Consider the following 18,927-nt stretch of genomic DNA (forward strand, 5'->3'; position numbering starts at 1 on the left):
CTTGAATAGCGTTTATGGGTCAAAGAGTATACTCATTAAACATTTCATATTTACTTGGCCCACGTCCCTCAAGAATGTCATGCTAATTGACGCATTTATGTATCCAGCCACAGCGGACGAGAGTGGCTTTTCTCTACATGCTCACCAACTCCAGTGATGACCGTGACTTAAAATTTTTACCAACCCTATAGGTGAAAAGAGATATAGTGACATTATTTTACATTTAAGTCTCGATGCTAGTGAATTTAAAAAATTTTTAAATTAAGGTAACATTTTCTCCCCTGCTTTTCTACTGGGCTGTTTAGATTTTTCTTAGTATTTTCTAAGAACTCTTTATGTATGAAAGATAGCTACTGTCACCTATGTCGCAAATATTTTCTCCAGTTCATCGTATGATTTTAATTTGAATTATGCCATTTATTTGTTTGCCATTTGAGCTTTATGTAGTCAAGTATACCAGCTTGAGTGTATCAGTATGAGTTTCACTTTTAATGGCAATGCTCGTAGTACTCTACTGTTGGGTATGATGCAAATCTTCTCTTGGTTTCTATGATAAATACGCTGAGGTTAAGAATGGTTTTCCTATTGGGGCGCCTGGGTGGCTCAGTCAGTTAAGCGTCTAACTTCGGCTCAGGTCATGACCTCGCAGTCCGTGGGTTCGAGCCCCGTGTCGGGCTCTGTGCTGACAGCTCGGAGCCTGGAGCCCGCTTCGGATTCTGTGTCTCCCTCTCTCTCTTTACCCCTCCCCCACTTGTGCTCTGTCTCCCTCTGTCTCTCAAAAATAAATGAATATAAGAACAAAAAAAAAAGAATGTTTTTTCTATTTATAGTTTATTGAGACATCTCTAAAAATAGCTCTAAGGGTGCCTGGGTGGCTCAGCTGGTTAAGCATCTGACCCTTGGTTTTTGGCTCAGGTCATGATCTTGCAGTTTGTGAGTTTGAGCCCCACGTCGTGCTCTGTGCTGACAGCGTGGAGCCTGCTTGGGATTCTCTCTCTGCCCCTCCCCTGCCCATGCATGAAATAAACTTTAAAAATAAATAAATTAATAAAAATAGCTTTAGCAGTCAATTGCATCAGACGACACTGGAGCATCTATAGAGATGTTTCTCTGGAAGAGTGTCAGTATGCAAACAGCTGAGTCCGGACGGTGAGCAGAAACTAAGTGGGGGAAGAGGGGCAGAAGGCCACCCTGGGATGAGAGGAGGGCACGACGCACACAAAGGCACCACAGATGCCGTGACACGAGGCATGAGGAGGGTGGGCGAGTGGCCGCTGGAGTCCGTGGCAGGAAGGTGGGGGCAGGAGACGACCCTGAGAGACAAGCAGGGGCCAGAGCATCAAGGGGCCCTTGAAGTCAAACTGCTCAGAATTTACCAAGAAAGTGAGCCCCACGCGTTGTCACGTCTCTTTGAAAGGCAAGACGGGAGAAAGAAGGAATTCATTTTGAAATAAATTTAAAAGTACGTCATTGGTGAAACCCCAAAAGTAGTTCCCTGTGAACACGTGTAGGGAAATCACCCAAACCTAGTAACACTACGAACCCATCCAGCTTACGCTTCAAGAGAAACGCGGTTGCAGTATATTTGTGTTTCGTTTCTCAAGCGTGTTCGTACCTGTTGTGGGGTCTTGTTGGAGAAAATAAGAGCTGACCCTCCTTCTTCTACATGAGGGTAGTCAGGAAACGTGCCTGTTAAGTTCCTGAGGAAGCAAAAGAGGGAGATTAAGTGGAAATGAACTCCGTAATTCAGGACGTAATACAGAACTCCCCTCTGTAGTATTTCCCACTAGCTGGCTCTGCTTACGCTCATTTAAATGAGTGACGGTTGGGGAGCCGGGGTGGCTCGGTCGGTTGAGCGTCCGACTTCAGATCAGGCCATGGTCTGGCAGTTCGTGAGATCGAGCCCCGCATCGGGCTCTGCGTTAACAGACAGCTCGGAGCCCGGAGCCTGCTTCGGATTCTGTGTCTCCCCCTCTCTCTCTGTCCCTCCCTGCTCACGTTCTGCCTCTCTCTGTCTCTCAAAAACAAACAAAGGTTAAAAAAAATTAAAAAAAAAAATAAATGAGTGATGGTTGTCAGCGTGGAAGCTCCCTGCCCGTTGCGGCCGGACACGCTGCCTCCGAGGAGTGGAGAGACCTCGGAGACGTTCCTAGAGGTTTGTTTCCTCCAGGTAATTGTTACTCGGAGACAGACACCCCTCTCTTGAAAACAGATTTTTAAAATGATTGAGACACTCTGTGCTTAAGTTAGGAATGAAGACAGAAGCACAAATCATTTCTTCCTGTTTAAAATTTAGAATAAACACAGGGTTTTGAAACTAAACAGAAGGATAGAGCTGTTCGGATGACAAATTTACTAACGGTGCACGAGATACATGGACACGCTCTTAAGTTTCCGTAAGGCTAAGGCTCCATTTTGCACGGGATCCAAATAGTTTTTTGTGTCACCGTGTAATTTTTACCTTTCAAAAAGCAGAGTTTGCAATTTATTAAAAAAATTTTTTTTAACGTTTATTCATTTTTGAGAGACAGAGAGAGACAGGGCATGAGTGGGGAGGGGCAGAGAGACAGAGAGAGAGAGAGAGAGAGAGAGAGGCAGACACAGAATCCGAAGCAGGCTCCAGGCTCTGAGCCGTCAGCACAGAGACCGATGGGGGGATTGAACCCACAGACCGCAAAATCATGACCTGAGCCGAAGTCGGCCGCTCAACCGACTGAGCCACTCAGGCGCCCCGCAGACTTGGCAATTGAATCTTGAGGAATTTTGCGAGGGGTGTGTGTGGTTACTATTTCTATGTGCCTGGGGGTCTACTGAGGCAGAGAAACTAAGGGTTAGAGGAGACAGCCGTGCTGAAGATGAGTCTACAACAGTGGTTCTCAAACATTTGCCCTTTGGAGCCCTTTATACTCTTAGAATTTTTGAGCATCTCAAAGAGCTCTTGTTTATGTGAGTTCTAGCTACAAGTATTTACTGTGTTAGATACTAAAACGGAGAAATTTCTAACACGTGCATTTTAAATTCACTTAATAACCACACTGACAAACCCCTTATATGTTCACGTAAGTAACATCTTTAGTACATGCCCGAAAACAAACAAACAAAAATAGAAGAGTGTTACTGTTCTGCATCTTTGAAGCCTTTTTAATGCCTGGCTTGGGCGTTAGCTGGCCGCTCCTATCTGCTTCCGTATTCGTTCTGGTGCCACACGCTGTTTCGGTTGAAGTTTGGGAAGAAAACCTGTCCTCACGTTCGCCACATTTCGTCATTCATTAGCAATTCCGCCGATCTCAAAACCAAAAGCCTGAGTAATGGGAAGCTCTCAGGCTCACGGGGGTGATCCCAAGAGTTCCAAAAATTTAATTTCTGCCATGCCAGGTTTTCCTTCAGGCTCATTTGGTTCACTTTTTTGAGAATCTGGCCGTTGTTTGCTCCGTTAAGAATGACGTTCCATGTAAAGTGGCTGGTTCGGCTGAAAGCAGACGGCTCCACAGGTGTGCGTCCAGATAGCCAGCACACTCGGCGTGCGGCCAAAAGCATTCAGTGCACTTCTGATTTTATCAGGCAGAATATTAAAAAGCTGTGTAGTCAAGGGTCAAGTCTTTTTTCTTTAATGTTTATTCATTTATTTTTGACACTGAGAGGGTGTGAGCGGGGGAGGGGCACAGAGAGGGAGACACAGAATCCGAAGAAGGCTCCAGGCTCCCAGCTGTCCGCACAGAGCCCGATGCGGGTCTCGAACCCACAAACCGCAGGATCATGACCCTGAGCCGAAGTGGGACACTTAACTGACTGAGCCACCCAGGCGCCCCAATTGCCAAGTCTTCTTAATAAGATTACTTTTTACCGTGTCCTCAAGGATATTGTTAAATGAAACCTTTTTTTGAAAGGCACATGCATGGTGGTGAGGGCTGACTCTGAATTGGGGCTGCTGCTTGGTTCATGCTTAGGAGTCAACATCCCTGCTGGCTGTTGCCCCATTGTTTCCACAGGATTACTCTTCAAGCATTTTAAAACAGCCACATCATTGTCTGCACAAAATATCTCAGGTCTTCTGAGCCTTTCCTTTGGGCTCATTTAATAGGAACATGACTCAGCTCCTTAGCTTTGCTTTGAAAAGCACTGAACACGATGGGGCATATGTGGCCAAATGAAAGGGCAGGATGATAATAGGAGATCACATGCTAAGTGACATTGGCACTAAGTCACACTGCTTAGTGACATTGTCACTAGACATAGACTAGACTATGTCACATGCTAAGTGACATTCTGTCAATGGAGCTGCCATCATTGTAGCTACCTTGCTGGACTCATGTACTCATTTACCCATCCATTCATCCATCCATCCATGTATCCATCCATCCATCTAATCTATCCATCCACCCACCCATCCATCCATCCATCCATCCACCCATCCATGATCCATCCATCCATCTAATCTATCCATCCACCCACCCATCCATCCATTCATCCCTCCACCCATCCATCCCTCCACCCACCCATCCATCCATCCATCTATCCACCCATCCATGTATCCATCCATCCATATAATCTATCCATCCACCCACCCATCCATCCATCCATCCACCCATCCATCCCTCCACCCACCCACCCACCCATCCATCCATCCATCCATCCATCCACCCATCCATCCCTCCATCCATCCATCCATCCATCCATCCATCCATCCATCCATCTATCCACCCATCCATGTATCCATCCATCCATTTAATCTATCCATCCACCCACCCATCCATCCATCCATCCACCCATCCATCCCTCCACCCATCCATCCATCCATCCATCCATCCATCCATCCATCCACCCATCCATCCCTCCATCCATCCATCCATCCATCCATCCATCCACCCATCCATGTATCCATCCATCCATCCATCCATCCATCCATCCATCCATCCACCCATCCATGTATCCATCCATCCATCTAATCTATCCATCCACCCATCCATCCATCCATCCATCCATCCACTCATCCATCCCTCCACCCATCCATCATCTATCCATTCACCCATCCATCCATCTATCCACCATCCCTCCATCATCCATCCATTCACCCACCCATCCATCCATCCGTCCATCCATACATCTATCCATTATCCATCCATCCCTCCATCATCCCTCCATCCATCCATCCATCCATCCATCCATCCATCCAATCTATCCAACCATCCATCTATTCATATGCTCAATCAACACACACCTGATTAGTACCAATGAGATTCTGGATGTAGTGATGGGAGACAGTGATTTGAAGATTGAAATGTCAGCTGTTGCCCTGATGCTCTCACCTTCCACAATCACATGGCTGATGCACGTATTTGACTTCAGACACTGCTTGTTCACAAGACTCAAATCTCAAATCTTATTAAACTGCCTGACCACAGTCTATCTTGTTCTGTGCTTCACTTGGCCTTGACAGGTTAAAAAGTATGAATACATTTGGGGCGCCTGGGTGGCTCAGTCGGTTGAGCGTCTGACTTCAGCTCAGGTCATGATCTCACGTTTCGTGGGTTCAAGCCCCACGTTGGGCTCTGGGCTGACAGCTCGGAGCCTGGAGCCTGCTGCAGATTCTGTTTCCTCTCTCTGCCCCTTCCCAGCTCACACTATGTCTCTCTCTCTCTCTCTCTCAAAAATAAACATTAAAAAAATAAAAAAACCCAAACAACTATGAATACATTTGGATTAAAAGCTCAAGCGCTCTTGCTCTGTGCACCCACCCGCCCATCCCTCTGACGGCCACTTTACAGGCAGCTCCATTGTCTAATTTTAATTCCACACTTTAAAGCTTGAGTGTTTTGGGGGACTCAGAACAAACCTAGAAACTGACATAAACTGAACACAAACAGGATTTACATGTGCCATTTCTAAAATAGAATTCATAATTATGTTACACGTCAATTGTCATAGTAAGATTTAATAATGCATGTATGATAGTTTTCTTAGTACTTTTTGCAAAAACAGGATCAAATATATCTATTTTTAACAGATAAAAGGACATACTTTGTTTTTTTTTAAGTCACGTTAGTTTAAGTAATTAACCATAAACTGAAATTGGATGTCTTGGCCTTAGAGACTGCACAAACTGTTGTAGGGCACACATTTAAAAGATAGACTTTAAAATTCTTATCGAGACATGACAGCATAGCCTGATAGCTCTGTCTCACTTCCATGCACACATGTGCACACACACACGTGCACACATTTGCATCATACATGCACACGCACACACATGGATCAGGCATGCATATGCACACACGCATCATGCACACACACATGCATCATGCACGCGCACACATACATGTACACACACTTGCATCATGCACGCACGCGCACACACACACACACACACACTTGCTGTGCTCACACCATCCCCATGTTCTTCCTCCCTCATAAGGAGTCCTCTGGCCCCAGAGTGGTTGTTTCCCAGCTTTGGGATATTCTTTTTAATTTTTTTTATCGTTTATTTATTTTTGAGACAGAATGAGACAGAGCATGAATGGGGGAGAGTCAGAGAGAGAGACAGAGACACAGAATCCCAAGCAGGCTCCAGGCTCCGAGCTGTCGGCACAGAGCCCGACGTGGGGCTCGAACTCACGGACCGCGAGATCACGACCTGAGCCGAAGTCGGACGCTTAGCCGACTGAGCCACCCAGGCGCCCACCAGCTTTGGGATATTCTAAGTGCGCCCTGGGTGTGCACTGATTGGGATTCTCCCTGTCCCTGTCGCCCTGTCCTGTGTGTCCTGTGACTCAGTCACTTAGAGCATGCTGACAGATATTGAATTTTACTCTGTTTCCTTGGTTGCTGGGTTTCACCCTCACATTTTCAGCTGCGGGGCGGTGGCCTCCCCTCTCCCGAGTCAGGGTGCTCAAAGCTGGGACACACCTGATCTCTCCTGCCGCTAATCATAAGGAAGCTGTAAGGTGACGAGCTGTAAGGTGTCACTCTGGGCTCAGCACACTGCAAGGTGTGAAAACTGCAGGGACCGTTGGCCTTGACTTGGGGACGAGTAAAGAGAATATGATTTTGGCTCCCACTGTGCTCCTGGCAGAAACAGCTGGGGCTGACAGCATCGGCTGCAGGTGAAAGCCCATCGGGGGACTTCTGGGGGAGTAATTCCAATGACACAGTGTCAGGAAGGATTACAGGCGGAAACAACACGCATGGTTTCTGCTGGACTCTGCTCCCCCCACGGGCACCTCATTCCTGTCTTCACCTTCTCCACAGTCCCAGGATCACCGGGGGGCAGGCGCTGTCCTCTCACTTGGGTACAGACGTGCTGTCTGGTCACCACCCGCGGTGTCTGAACACCACGGGTGCCTTATCCAGGCCTCCTGTCCGGAAAACCCGCCACTGTGCTTAGGGCTGACACGTGCTGTGAACATTGGCAGTAGTCAGATAACTGGAATTACAAGATGATGGGGTCTCGGCCTGGAAAATTCTCCTCCCCATCCCTCCCGGGGACTTTGCTACTCGTTGCCTGAATGTGTCCGGGGAGGGGAGTGGGGAGCCGCAGAGACAGCTGGTCCTCTCTCTGACTGGTGGAAGGGACCACCACTCCCCAGACGGGCCGGCCTGATCCTAACCACCAGGACCTGAGAACGTGGCCTCATTTGGAAATAGGGCCGTTGAGAGGAGGTTATACTGGAGGGGGCAGGATGGGCCCGCATCTAATGTCACTGGTGTCCTTATAAACAGGGGGCGACTAGGACCCCAGGACAGACACACACGGACTATGTGAAGACACAGGGAGAAGGTGGCCATCCACACGCCAAGGAGGGGCCTGGAACAGCTTCCCCCTCACGGCCTGTGCAAGGAACCAACCTGGCTGACGCCACGGCGGTCTTGGACTGGAGCCCCAGACAGTGAGGGAGTGAACTCCGGCTGTTTCGGCCACCCAGCTGTGGCACTTGTTACGGTCACCGTAGGAAGCTAATCCACGAGCCTGGCAACAAGTTTGCTGCTGGCGACTTCCGCGGTCGTTCTACCGCTCCCCTCCACTCTCTCTGGATCTGTCACATGGCCGAGTCCTCTCTTCTGGAAGGTTCTCTCTCTTGGCTTCCTCTCGTCTCTCTCCCCCCTCCTCCATCTTTTTAGGCCGCCCTCCTCCGTCTCACACAGAAGGAGCTCAGATTGCGAGGCTTTTCATCGGCGTTTGAGCCCTTGACTGTCCCTTCATTTCAGGAGGAAGGTTCCGTCTAGGCTCTGCTGCCCCTGATGGCCACCTGCTCAGCCTTCCGGGTCAGGGTCTCCTCGGCTCCCGGACTGTAGGTGCTGGGGACCCAGGGCTCTGCTCCTGGGCTCTTCTCTGTGCATGTGCATCAGGGTCTCATCCGGTTTCTTGGCTTCAAATAGCACCGTGCACTTCACCCCTCCCAGCGCCGTGTCTCCGGCTCGTCTGTCCCCCGGGCTGCAGACCTACGTTCGACGCCTGCCCACCACCTCCGTCCGAAGTGCAGCGAGTTCCTCAAGCCCAGATGTCGCAAACTCAGCCTCTGTCCTCACCTCGTCCCCCAAACCCCCTCCTCCGCCTGCATTTCCCCATTTCAGAAAATGGAAGCGCTCGTAGTTGCCTCCAGGGGCAAAAACCTAGAATCGTCCTCCAGCACGTTCCTCCTTCGTGCCTCTGTTCAATCCGCCCGCAAACCCTGCATCCGACCCCCTGTCATTGCCTGTGCTGGTCCCAGCCACCGTCAACTCTGTGTGCATTACTACAAGGCACAGGATGCCCTGCTGTCCCCCCCACTGCCCCCGACCACTCCTGCTTTGACTACCTTCCTTGCGGCAGCCAGAGCGAACCTTTTAAAACAGAAGCCGCATCGCATCACGCCCCTTCTCTGCTCAAAGTTTGCCAACTCTCTCACTCAAAGTGAAAACCAATGGCCTTCGGATCAGGTTAACTTAGGTCCCTCCTTACAGGTTCTGTCGCATGCAATTCATAACGGCACCCCCTTTCACTCTTAAGTGGCCTGGTGTGGACATTTAATTATATGCTTCCTCCACCTGCAGTGGCCTTCGTGACACTCACCTGCTACCTCCCTGGCTTGGCCCTCACCACCTTCCCCCTGCTCACCTGCTTCCAGCTGCTCCCCGTCTACTGGGGGTTCTCCCTCCTCAGAGACAGGTTCTCCCGCAGAGATAACACACACGCTCAAACGGCATCGTATCAGAGAGGTCTTCCCCGACCACCTTGTATAAAATAAGTTTTTCAGCCAAATAAATACATTCCCTCTCATCTGACAGCCGAAGGTCCCGCCCAGGTAGGTACGTGCGGGGTAGGGAAGAACAGGATGGAAGGTTAGTTTTGGATCATGACTTCAGTTTCTCTTTACAGTTTGGAAAACCCTTTCATAGATGCGGGGATCTTCTCCACTTAGATTGTAGCACACAAAACACCCCTGCAACGTTATCGTGTTCAACACGCTGCCTCTGTGCGTGATGATTGAGCTCACAGCGTTCCCTCAATTAGACTTTGAATCTTGATTCCAAAGACATTTGATGATCTTTCATCGTTTTGCTGGTTTGCAAAGTTACCGTGCTGCACATGCTTCGGCGCCATTCGCGGACCCCCTCCGACTTTCTATTTGTCCCCCAACGGGGGCAGCAGGCAAGCCCAGGACAGGTGGCTCAGCCGGGCAGTCAGACCACCTAATGGGGCGAGTGACGTAGAAAATGGCACGGGGCCGCATGGAAAATCACCTGAACCGCGCAGATGAGGGCTCTCTCATTTCGCCCAAGTCTACAGAACACGACGGAAAAGGAACACCAAGAAAGGAGAAAATCGTCCAAGGACACGATGCATGAGAAAGGCACATGGAGCTTGATGAGACTGGATTCATCAGGTATTTCTGAGCTCTTACCATTCAGTCACCTGGAAACAAATGCTGGCATATCCCATGGGGGTTATGTTCATTTAAAAAAAATTTTTTTAACGTCTATTCATTTTTGAGAGATAGAGAGAGACAGAACATGAGTGGGGAAGGGGCAGAGAGAGAGAGAGAGAGAGAGAGAGACAGAATCCGAAGCAGGCTCCAGGCTCTGAGCTGTCAGCCTAGAGCCCGACGCAGGGCTCGAACCCACGAACCGTGAGATCATGACCTGAGCCGAAGTTGGACACTCAACCGACTGAGCCACCCAGGTGCCCCTACGTTCATTTTAAAGTAAGAATTCAGGGGCACCTGGGTGGCTCAGTCAGTTGAGCGTCCAACTTCGGCTCAGGTCACGATCTCGAGGTCCGCGAGTTCGAGCCCCTCGTCGGGCTCTGGGCTGATGGCTCAGAGCCTAGAGCCTGCTTCCGATTCTGTGTCTCCCTCTCTCTCTGCCCCTCCCCCATTCATGCTCTGTCTCTCTCTGTCTCAAAAATAAATAAACATTAAAAAAAATTTATAAAGTAAGAATTCAGCTTTGGGGAACAAAGTGTAATTCGTATTAAATTAAGTACAATTTCCAAAAGATAGAATTTAAAGTTACTCGTCTAACCCTTCGCCTAAAAAATATTCAGAAAGATCTGAATGCGATCGCTGGATGTGCAATATATCGTGTACCAAGCCCCAGAGACACTTGCGTATCACTAAGTCTGATTACTCTTGGACTATTACAAAAGAAAGAAGCAGGAGGGGCCACCAAGTCCCCGTCCCTGCCAGAGAATTAATGTAGGTGATGCTGTCTTGTAGTTGTTCCGGGGTTGGACATCTGCAGTCGTTGGACATTTCTTCCAGCTTCTTCTACCAGTCCTGCTCTTGACTCCATCTGCACAATCAGAATTATTTAAGGGGACGAGGCCTGCACCCATCACACCTGCTCTCCCCTAACCGAGCTCCCACGTGGGCTTCACATGTGTAAAGCCATCGCACTGTTTCGTCCTGGCCGAACACTTAATTCTCACTCTGCCCCACCCCCATCCAAATCCTTGGTCCACGATCCTCGCTCACAATCCTGTCTTTGGCCCGACGCTGTGCCCAAGCTTCTCTTAGCCTAAGACAGAGGCTCCTGCCTGAGACACATGGACCCCAAGCCCCCAACCTGGCCCGAGGTCAGGGGCTGCTCCTGCCCACTCTTGACCTCCACAAGGGCAAGTGGGAAGTATCCTGTATTTTCTTTTCTACAGATAGTGTTTGCCTGGTATGAGGGTGGCTGAGGCAATGGCGTTGCCGTGTCCCTTTTTTTTTTTTTAAGCTTCTTTATTTTGAGAGAGGAAGAGAGGGAGGGGGAGAGAGACAGAGAAAGAGAGGGAGGGAGAGAGAGTGAGAGGCAGACTAGAGGGAGAGAGAGAATCCCAAGCAGGCTCTGATAGCACAGAGCCCGATGCGGGGCTTGAACCCTCGAACCGTGAGATTGTGACCCGAGCCAAAATCGAGAGTCGGACACTCAACCGACTGAGCCACCAGGCGTCCCAGCCGTTTCCTCCTTGCGCCTGAAATACTTGTCCACCCGGGCTCCGCGGTGTGGGGGCAGGGCCAGAACTGGGTGGAGAACCTGCCCGGACGCCCAGGCCCCGACGTGGCCTGTCCAGAGCTGCCGCGCACTGTGACCCAACTCAGCTCGGGTCACCTCAGTGCGCACCTCACAGGCGTCTCCCGCTAACAGCCCCAACCCGTTCCGGAAAATGAGAGGCTCCACACAGGATGCCCGTGTCTCCTGATCTTCAACGGGAAGGATTATAATCTGTGACAACCATGCCCGCATGCCCCCAACTGGTTGTTCCCCCGGGGAGGCAGGGTCATGGCAGCACACTGGGAAAGGCACCCGGTCGTTTCCCGAAAAGAAGAGAAGTCACGCTCGGACACGCCAGGCGGTTCCCGTTTCCCTTCGCAGTCTGTTTTCCCGAACCAGGACGTGGAAAAAGATCTTTTGTCAGCCGGGAGCCCTGTTTGCTGAGAAGATGTGGTTTTTCCAGACTTACAATAACGGTAGGGTGTGTACTTACAGGTCTTACAAATATTCTTTTAAATATTTCCTCACGCTGTATTTTATCAGCGCGAGGACTCCGCTCCTGGACATGTGCTGGTTCTCTGGAAGATCTCTAGAGACCTACTGCCGACAGGAAGCCCTGGGCCAAGAGCCGAGAAAGGAGACTCAGCCCGACTCTGGCTGCTCCGCCCGTGGGAGGCACTGGAGACCCGCTCACCCGTGGCGCCCACACGTCAGCTCTCCTCTTCCTCCGATGCCTTCCCCATTTTGCCTTTACGGGTTTTGACCAGTTTAGGTGAGGAGTGGAAGCCAGATGTGGACTTGAATTTCTTCAGCTGCTAGTGAGGCTGACACTTTGCCATGTGCCCCGTGCATCTGCGTCTCATCCTTTCTCGGATCCACGTAAGTGGCAGAAATGACAACAGCTCACAAGATGCGTGTCGCACGGAGGTTTACACCGCGTTTTCACACCTGCCTTTCACCAAGTACTTTCTCGTTTCGTCCTTACAGAAATTCTGTGAGATACGCATTTCCCTCCATTTTGCGAAGGAGGAAATTTGAAAATGCGAGAGTTCAAGTGATTTATCCTAAGGCAAGTGGTTCCAGAGCCCAGATTCCGACTTGAACTCGAACCTGTGTCTGGATGCGCAGGGCGTCCCCACTCATCACAGCCACTTGCTGTGTTTGCGTGAACCCTTAGACAACGGATTCCTAAGACTTCCACGGTTGCCCTGGATACCCTCCTGCCCCAACGGTTCCGCCGTTAGGAATCCTCACAGAAGTGAAGGCAGAGATACTCTGCTATGCACTGTCTGTACTAGTAAAAACTGTAAATAATAAAAGCTACGATCAAACCCTGCAAATAAGCACCCCTGGGGATTGGCTATATAATTATGGTGAAGCCTCAAGGTAGAACTCTGCTTCTGTTCTACCTTGGACAGAAGGTCTACCAAAGGTAGAAGGTCTACCAAAGGACAGGTAGAACTTCGCCTGTTTTTTACCTGTTCACCATGGGCACCTTATACACACTCGGAGCTCTTGCAAAGACCAGCTGCTCTATAGGAATGGCGGAGATGTTAATGGTAGAATATTAAGGGGGAAGACCAGGCTGGGAAGTGATATGCGTTCTAGAAAGGAAAGGGGATAGGCGGACAGCCTCAGGTGTGGGTGTTTCGGTCCGCAGGTGTGTGGAGACTGGCGAGCTGTGTCCCTGTGTGCACCTAGGTTCATGCACAGCTGTGGGAATGGATGGGGGAAGACCAGTAAATTCTTCTGTATGCATTTGAGTATTGCTTTCCGTGCCACAGCGTATAGGAATTATGTTGGTAATTAAATAAACAACAAAGTAAAATAAATTACATTAAACATACAGGTCGTATTTGGCTGGTTTCCTTTTTTTTTTCTTCAAGTTTTTTTTTTATTATTATTTATTTTGAAAGAGAGAGAGAGAGAGCACCAGAGAGAGCAAGCAGGCTCTGTGCTGTCAGCGCAGAGCCCTACGTGGGGCTTGAACTCACAAACCGTGAGATCATCACCTGAGCCAAAATCAAGAGGCGGACGCTTAACCGACTGAACCACCCAGGCACCCCTGGTCGGTTTCCCTTTCTGTCTTATTTTAGGGTTTGACTAGGATACACACTTCGTAAATTTTACAGTGGAATCAATCCAATTCTCTTTGACAATATTTTTGTTCCTAGAAGTCAGAAAATTGTGACCTGTGTCTAGGAGAGTTAAGTTCTCCATTCTGCTTTCTACTTCCTGGTGGCCTTAATAATTAGGTCAGTCTAGTTCTTGTAACTATGTCGTTTGCAGTCTTATTACTTCTAGTCACTTAATTTATCATACACTATTTCCATCTCTGTCTGTCACTTCCGGGGCTCTCCAGTTCGCCCTGTTGATTCACGTTTCTGCTTCTATATTCGTAGAATGCATTCACCGTATTTTTCTTCATAATAATATACTTGAAAACAGAGTGCCGTTTGTCCTGCCCTGTTGGTGTTCCCTTCTTGTTTTAATCCTAATGACTTTAATAGTTATGTTTGCAAGTTCAATAAAGAATCCTGTTGGGATTTTAATTGGAATTGCGGTCTAGCAATTACCTGGAGCAGACACGTCGTCTTTCCGTTGGACCGGGAGCATGGTGAGTCTGCCCACTTATACAAGTCTTTTCGTCTTCCTTCCTTTTAACATTTACAGCCTTCTTAAACTTTCACATATTTTTCTTTCATATTTACTCTATCGCTGATTTAAAAACTACGTTGTGCCACTTTCTTTAAAATACTTATTTCCTTTTCATGTCATACTGAAAATAATTTATCTCATGGAACGAACTAATATTAGGGGCAAAAGCCATCCATACTGTCCTTTCCTGAGAAGGCCTGCAGCGTTTCTTCAAGTGCATGGCTTTCTTTTGGTTTAAAAAGTCCTGGATGTTTCACTTATTCACGCACTCATTTAGAACTTACTCAGGTGAGTATCTACAATGTGCCACAGACACTTTGAGGCACTGGGAAAAAGCAGTAAACAGAACCTATAAAAGTTTTTGCTTTTATTCAGCTTACATTTTATTATGCTAAGAATTAATCCTTGTCTTTCCATTTTTAAATTTTATTTTATGTATGTATGCATGTATGCATTTATTTAAATGTTTATTTTTGAGAGAGAGAGAGAGAGAGAGAGAGAGAGAGAGAGAGAGAGCAAAACAGGGGAGGGGGAGACACAGAGTCAGAAGCAGGCTCCAGGCTCTGAGCTGTCAGCACAGAGCCTGATGTGGGGCTCGAACCCACAAACTATGAGATTATAACCTGAGCCGAAATCGGATGCTTAACCCACTGTGCCACCCAGGTGTGCCTCCATTTTTACATTTTAAAATAAGAAGGGGGTATTTGATTTTATGAAATGATTTTTCTGCATGAGCTGAGACGATCACATTGCTTTTATTGGTATTACACAACACTGAATTTTCTTAGCACTTAACTATTTACATTTTTGGGACTAGACACTGGCGGTCTGATTTCGAGCCACTTGGAAATCTAAAAAGTACTGTCTGAAATGACAACTGAGTCAGAGACAAAAATCAAAACACAAACGGGTTGGAGATGGACAAGAAAATCACGACGTGTAATTCAAAAAAATTTTTTTAAATATTTATTTTTCAGAGAGAGAGAGACAGCAATACAGAGTGTGAGCAGAGGAGGGGCAGAGAGAGAGGGAGAGAGGGAGAGAGGGAGACAGGGAGAGAGGGGGAGAATCCAAAGCAGGCTCCAGGCTCTGAGCTGTCAGCACAGAGCCCAACGCGGGGCTCGAACTCACGAAATGTGAGATCATGACCTGAGCTTAACCAGATGCTTCACCGACTGAGCCACCCAGGCGTCCCACGGCATGTAATTTTTTTAAAGTCCTCCAGAATAAGGGTCCAGCACCCAAATCACATGCCCCTAATTTCCCTTTCCCCAGATCCTGTTGGAAGCCCCAACAGAGCACAAACCTGGGGCAGGTCTGGGAGCTAAAATTCCCAGGGAGGGGGCTCCTGCCACGAGGTCACAACACCTGCCCTGGGGAGGAACAGGTCCCTGGGCCAGTGAGCCCCAGAGTGACAAAGGAGCCACTGCAGGGTCATGACCCGCCTTCAGATTTTAAAGGACGACCTTTCCTCTGTGTGGTGGACAGACTGTATGCAGTCCCTGTGTTCTCCGCCTCCCGGTGTTCACACCTTTGTGTGTTTCCCTCCCCTTGAGTGTGGGTCGGACCGGCCGCTGGCTCGTAACCCACGGAATACAGGATGGCGGGATGTCACTTCTCTGATTGCTCCACGTGTCTGTAGACTCCCTCCCTTGTTGGCTTTGATGAGGCAAGTTGCCAGACCCAGGGGCCCATCCCCCACAGAGCGGGGGGCGACTCTGGCTAATAGCCAGCAAGCCCTGGGGCCCTCGGTCTGGCAGCCCCCCAGGAACTGCACGCCGCCAGCTGCCACTGGAGCTTGGAAGCCGATGTGACCCCGTCTGCAGCCCTAGGGGACCCAGGGCAGAGGACGCAGCTCAGCCCAGACTCTGGATCCACAGCAGCCGCGAGACGCTCAGTGGCTGTGGTTTCCAGCCACCAAGTCCGTAAGCCAGACTGATATGGTTATGCAGCGATAAAGAGCGAATGCACTGTCATCACGTTGAGACAGATTCGGAGAGCAAGGGTGGTCGCAGGAATGAGTCAGGGGGCCACGCAGTCTAGGTTAGGGCTGACGCGGCTCAGACCAGGCCCGGCGGCAGCAAAGACAGAGGCCTAGACGTGGTGGGTTTGGGGCATGTTGTGAAGGTGAAGCCGATGGAATCTTCTGACGGACTGGAATTTGGGCTCAGAGAAGGAGAGGAGTCAGGGTCGTGCCTCAGGGACGGGCAGGGTGGGTTCTCCGTCCGCTGGGGTGTGAAAGGCCGTGCGGGGACAGCTCTGAGGGGATGAGGTTCTGGGCACGCGGACCTGAGAGTTCCCCCAGCCAGCTGATACCGGGCCGGACCTCCACGTCTCTCCGGGCGGCGGATGAGAGTTCCAGGGAGACAGGGAGGGGACGGAAACGCAGGCCTGGGCCCTGGGCCTCGCTTGCGAGGAGGTGCGAGAGAACAGGAGGGAGAGCAGCTCGTGGGGGGCTCCTATCAGCTCTTCGAGCCCCGGACCCTCCCTCTCTTGTCAGATGATGGCACGGCCACTTGTATGATGTAACCTCATCCCGACCAAAGTGAGCCTCCACGGATGGGAGCGGGGGGGTGGGGGGGATTGTTGGACAAAGCGGATGATTTCACGGAACCAGCAGAGAAGACTTCAAGTCAGACAGACTTTCCAGCTGGAAAAGATGGACTGCCCGGCCCTCGGCAGGCGGGTGTGTTCCCTACGTCGGCTGCTGCTTCTCACCTGTACCCTGACCGCCTTGAATGTGACCAACTAGGGTGGTTGAAAATGCAGTGTAATTTCTGGATAACCCGATCCAGTAAACATACCGAGATGATTTGCAATGAACCTTCCATACTAGTGGAAATACTATTATTACTTTTAAAATTTTTAACGTTTTTTTACTTTTGGGAGAGAGAGAAAAAGAGAGAGGGAGACAGAGCATGAGCGGGGGAGGGGCAGAGAGAGAGAGGGAGACACAGAAGCCGAGGCAGGCTCCAGGCTCCGAGCTGTCAGCACAGAGCCCGACGCGGGGCTCGAACTCACGAACCGCGAGATCATGACCTGAGCTGAAACCAAGAGTTGGATGCTTAACCGACTGAACCATCCAGGTGCCCCAAAGGAACTATTAACACTCATGGGCTCAGAACTTGGTATCATTGCCTCTTCTAACGCATCCAACAGTCTTACGAGGTAGGTACTGTTATTGTCAGTGGTTTTCGGATGAGAAAACCCAGGCTTTCGGTGACTTGTCCACGCAGATCCGCTCCAGAGCCTACGGGCTCGGCTCCACTGAGGGAGCCACGCGCGAGCCACGCGGAGCTGGGAGGTCACGGGAAGCAACTGTTGGTTTAGGTCCCAGTAACAAAAACATAAAATAAAGCTTTGGCCCCAGTAAAGAGGCATCTGGTGGCTGGACGTATCGTGAAAATAGTATTTTCCTGGAAATGACGAAAGTCGGGGCCACAGCCGCTAATTAGCTGTGTGGCGTGAGACAAAACCTCCATCACTATGGGGACCTGTTTCGCTCGCTCTGCCATACGGTGTAGCTGAACTGGGTTTGTCCACTTGGTTGTTAAAAACAAGCATGGTGTGCCTCTTAGACCATTTCTAAAGTTCCTCTCAGCTCTAGAAGCTCTATGATTTATACGTGACAGGAGTTGGCGGCGACAGGCAACGCTAGTTTCCTACAGAATCTACTCCGTGATTAATGTTACTTTCTTATAAAAAGATACTTGACGTAGCGATCTGACTTTATGTGCTTTTATTGAGGAAGCTTGAGGAGAAAAACACCCGTGCCTAGCAAATGGGGTTTGCAGAACCTTTGGTAAAGTTAGGGCCTATTAAAAATTTATGCATATTGTCAACAATTCTCGCACGAACGGGAAAATGACCAGTGCTAGTTTGCAGTGATTTAGAAAGGAGAACTACGAAAATGATAAATATTTCCCTTGAGGTCTGACACTGTGCTTCAATGGGTCCCACCGTTTCAGACTCCCAGGACAGAGATTTATCTGTGTTTCATCAAGTATGAAAAATATACGGGTGGAGGGGTTTCCGGCTGGTACTCCCCCCCCCCCCCCAGTCATCCAGTTACCTCCATTAATGTCAGCAGGCTCATAAATTTCTCCTGTGTTCTAAAGAAAGCAGCTTGTACCCCTGCACAGAAGCCTCCAAAATGTCACTTGCTGTCTATAAATTCACTTACACTCAATAAAGGCAATTGGCTGCACATGGGCCTAATTACCACGGCCCTCCTTGGGAAACTGAGGGGCTCACCGTTTCTCAAAGGAGAGGGGGAAAAAGTGGTGTGCAATTGCACAGTGGCACATCGCGAAACCTGATTTATTCACTGGTGTTTCTCCTTGTTAGTGGGATATTACAAGCAGTTATCACTCAAGACGGAAGTTTCCTTCCCGATTCGGAAGTAATCCCTTCGCTCGTGCTTGAATCCTATAGGAGCCTCCCTGCCCAACCCCCTGCCCATTTGCATTTTATCGAAAGAAACAACATGTTAGTGATCACGTGATGGATCAGTCTGATTTCGGTTACTCTCCTGTTGGGAAAATGACCCCACGTGGCGTCCTTGCACCTTTCTGTCTTAAATATTTGCAAAGGGATATTTACAAACACCTGGGCAAGAGCAGACCGCTTGAGGAAGGAATGGAGAGATTTCGCATTCAGATAGGCTGCCCTCAGTTTCTGTTCACACGCTCCTGGTTCAAAACCCTGACCATGGTTCATCCACATTCCCTTATCTATTTCAAGAATCCAGAAAGCCTGGGAAAGTAGTCATGAGAGGAAGAGTGTACGTTAGCCGAACAGAAATGCATGGTTTAAACT

General features: G+C 49.4%; 1 protein-coding gene across 2 annotated transcripts in view; it reads right to left on the bottom strand.

Annotated features, from left to right (window-relative positions):
• The window catches only part of IQCA1 (IQ motif containing with AAA domain 1), a 155,054-nt gene that overhangs the window by 87,115 nt on the left and 49,012 nt on the right, over positions 1 to 18,927 (bottom strand). For both annotated transcript variants that reach the window (XM_045034667.1, XM_006935734.5), the window contains exon 7: positions 1,616 to 1,700. In XM_045034667.1, the coding sequence (XP_044890602.1) occupies positions 1,616 to 1,700 (85 nt within the window). The remainder of the gene's footprint in view (positions 1 to 1,615; positions 1,701 to 18,927) is intronic.

This window comes from Felis catus, chromosome C1 (genome assembly GCF_018350175.1).
Source record: "Felis catus isolate Fca126 chromosome C1, F.catus_Fca126_mat1.0, whole genome shotgun sequence".
Classification (NCBI taxonomy): Eukaryota; Metazoa; Chordata; class Mammalia; order Carnivora; family Felidae; genus Felis; species Felis catus.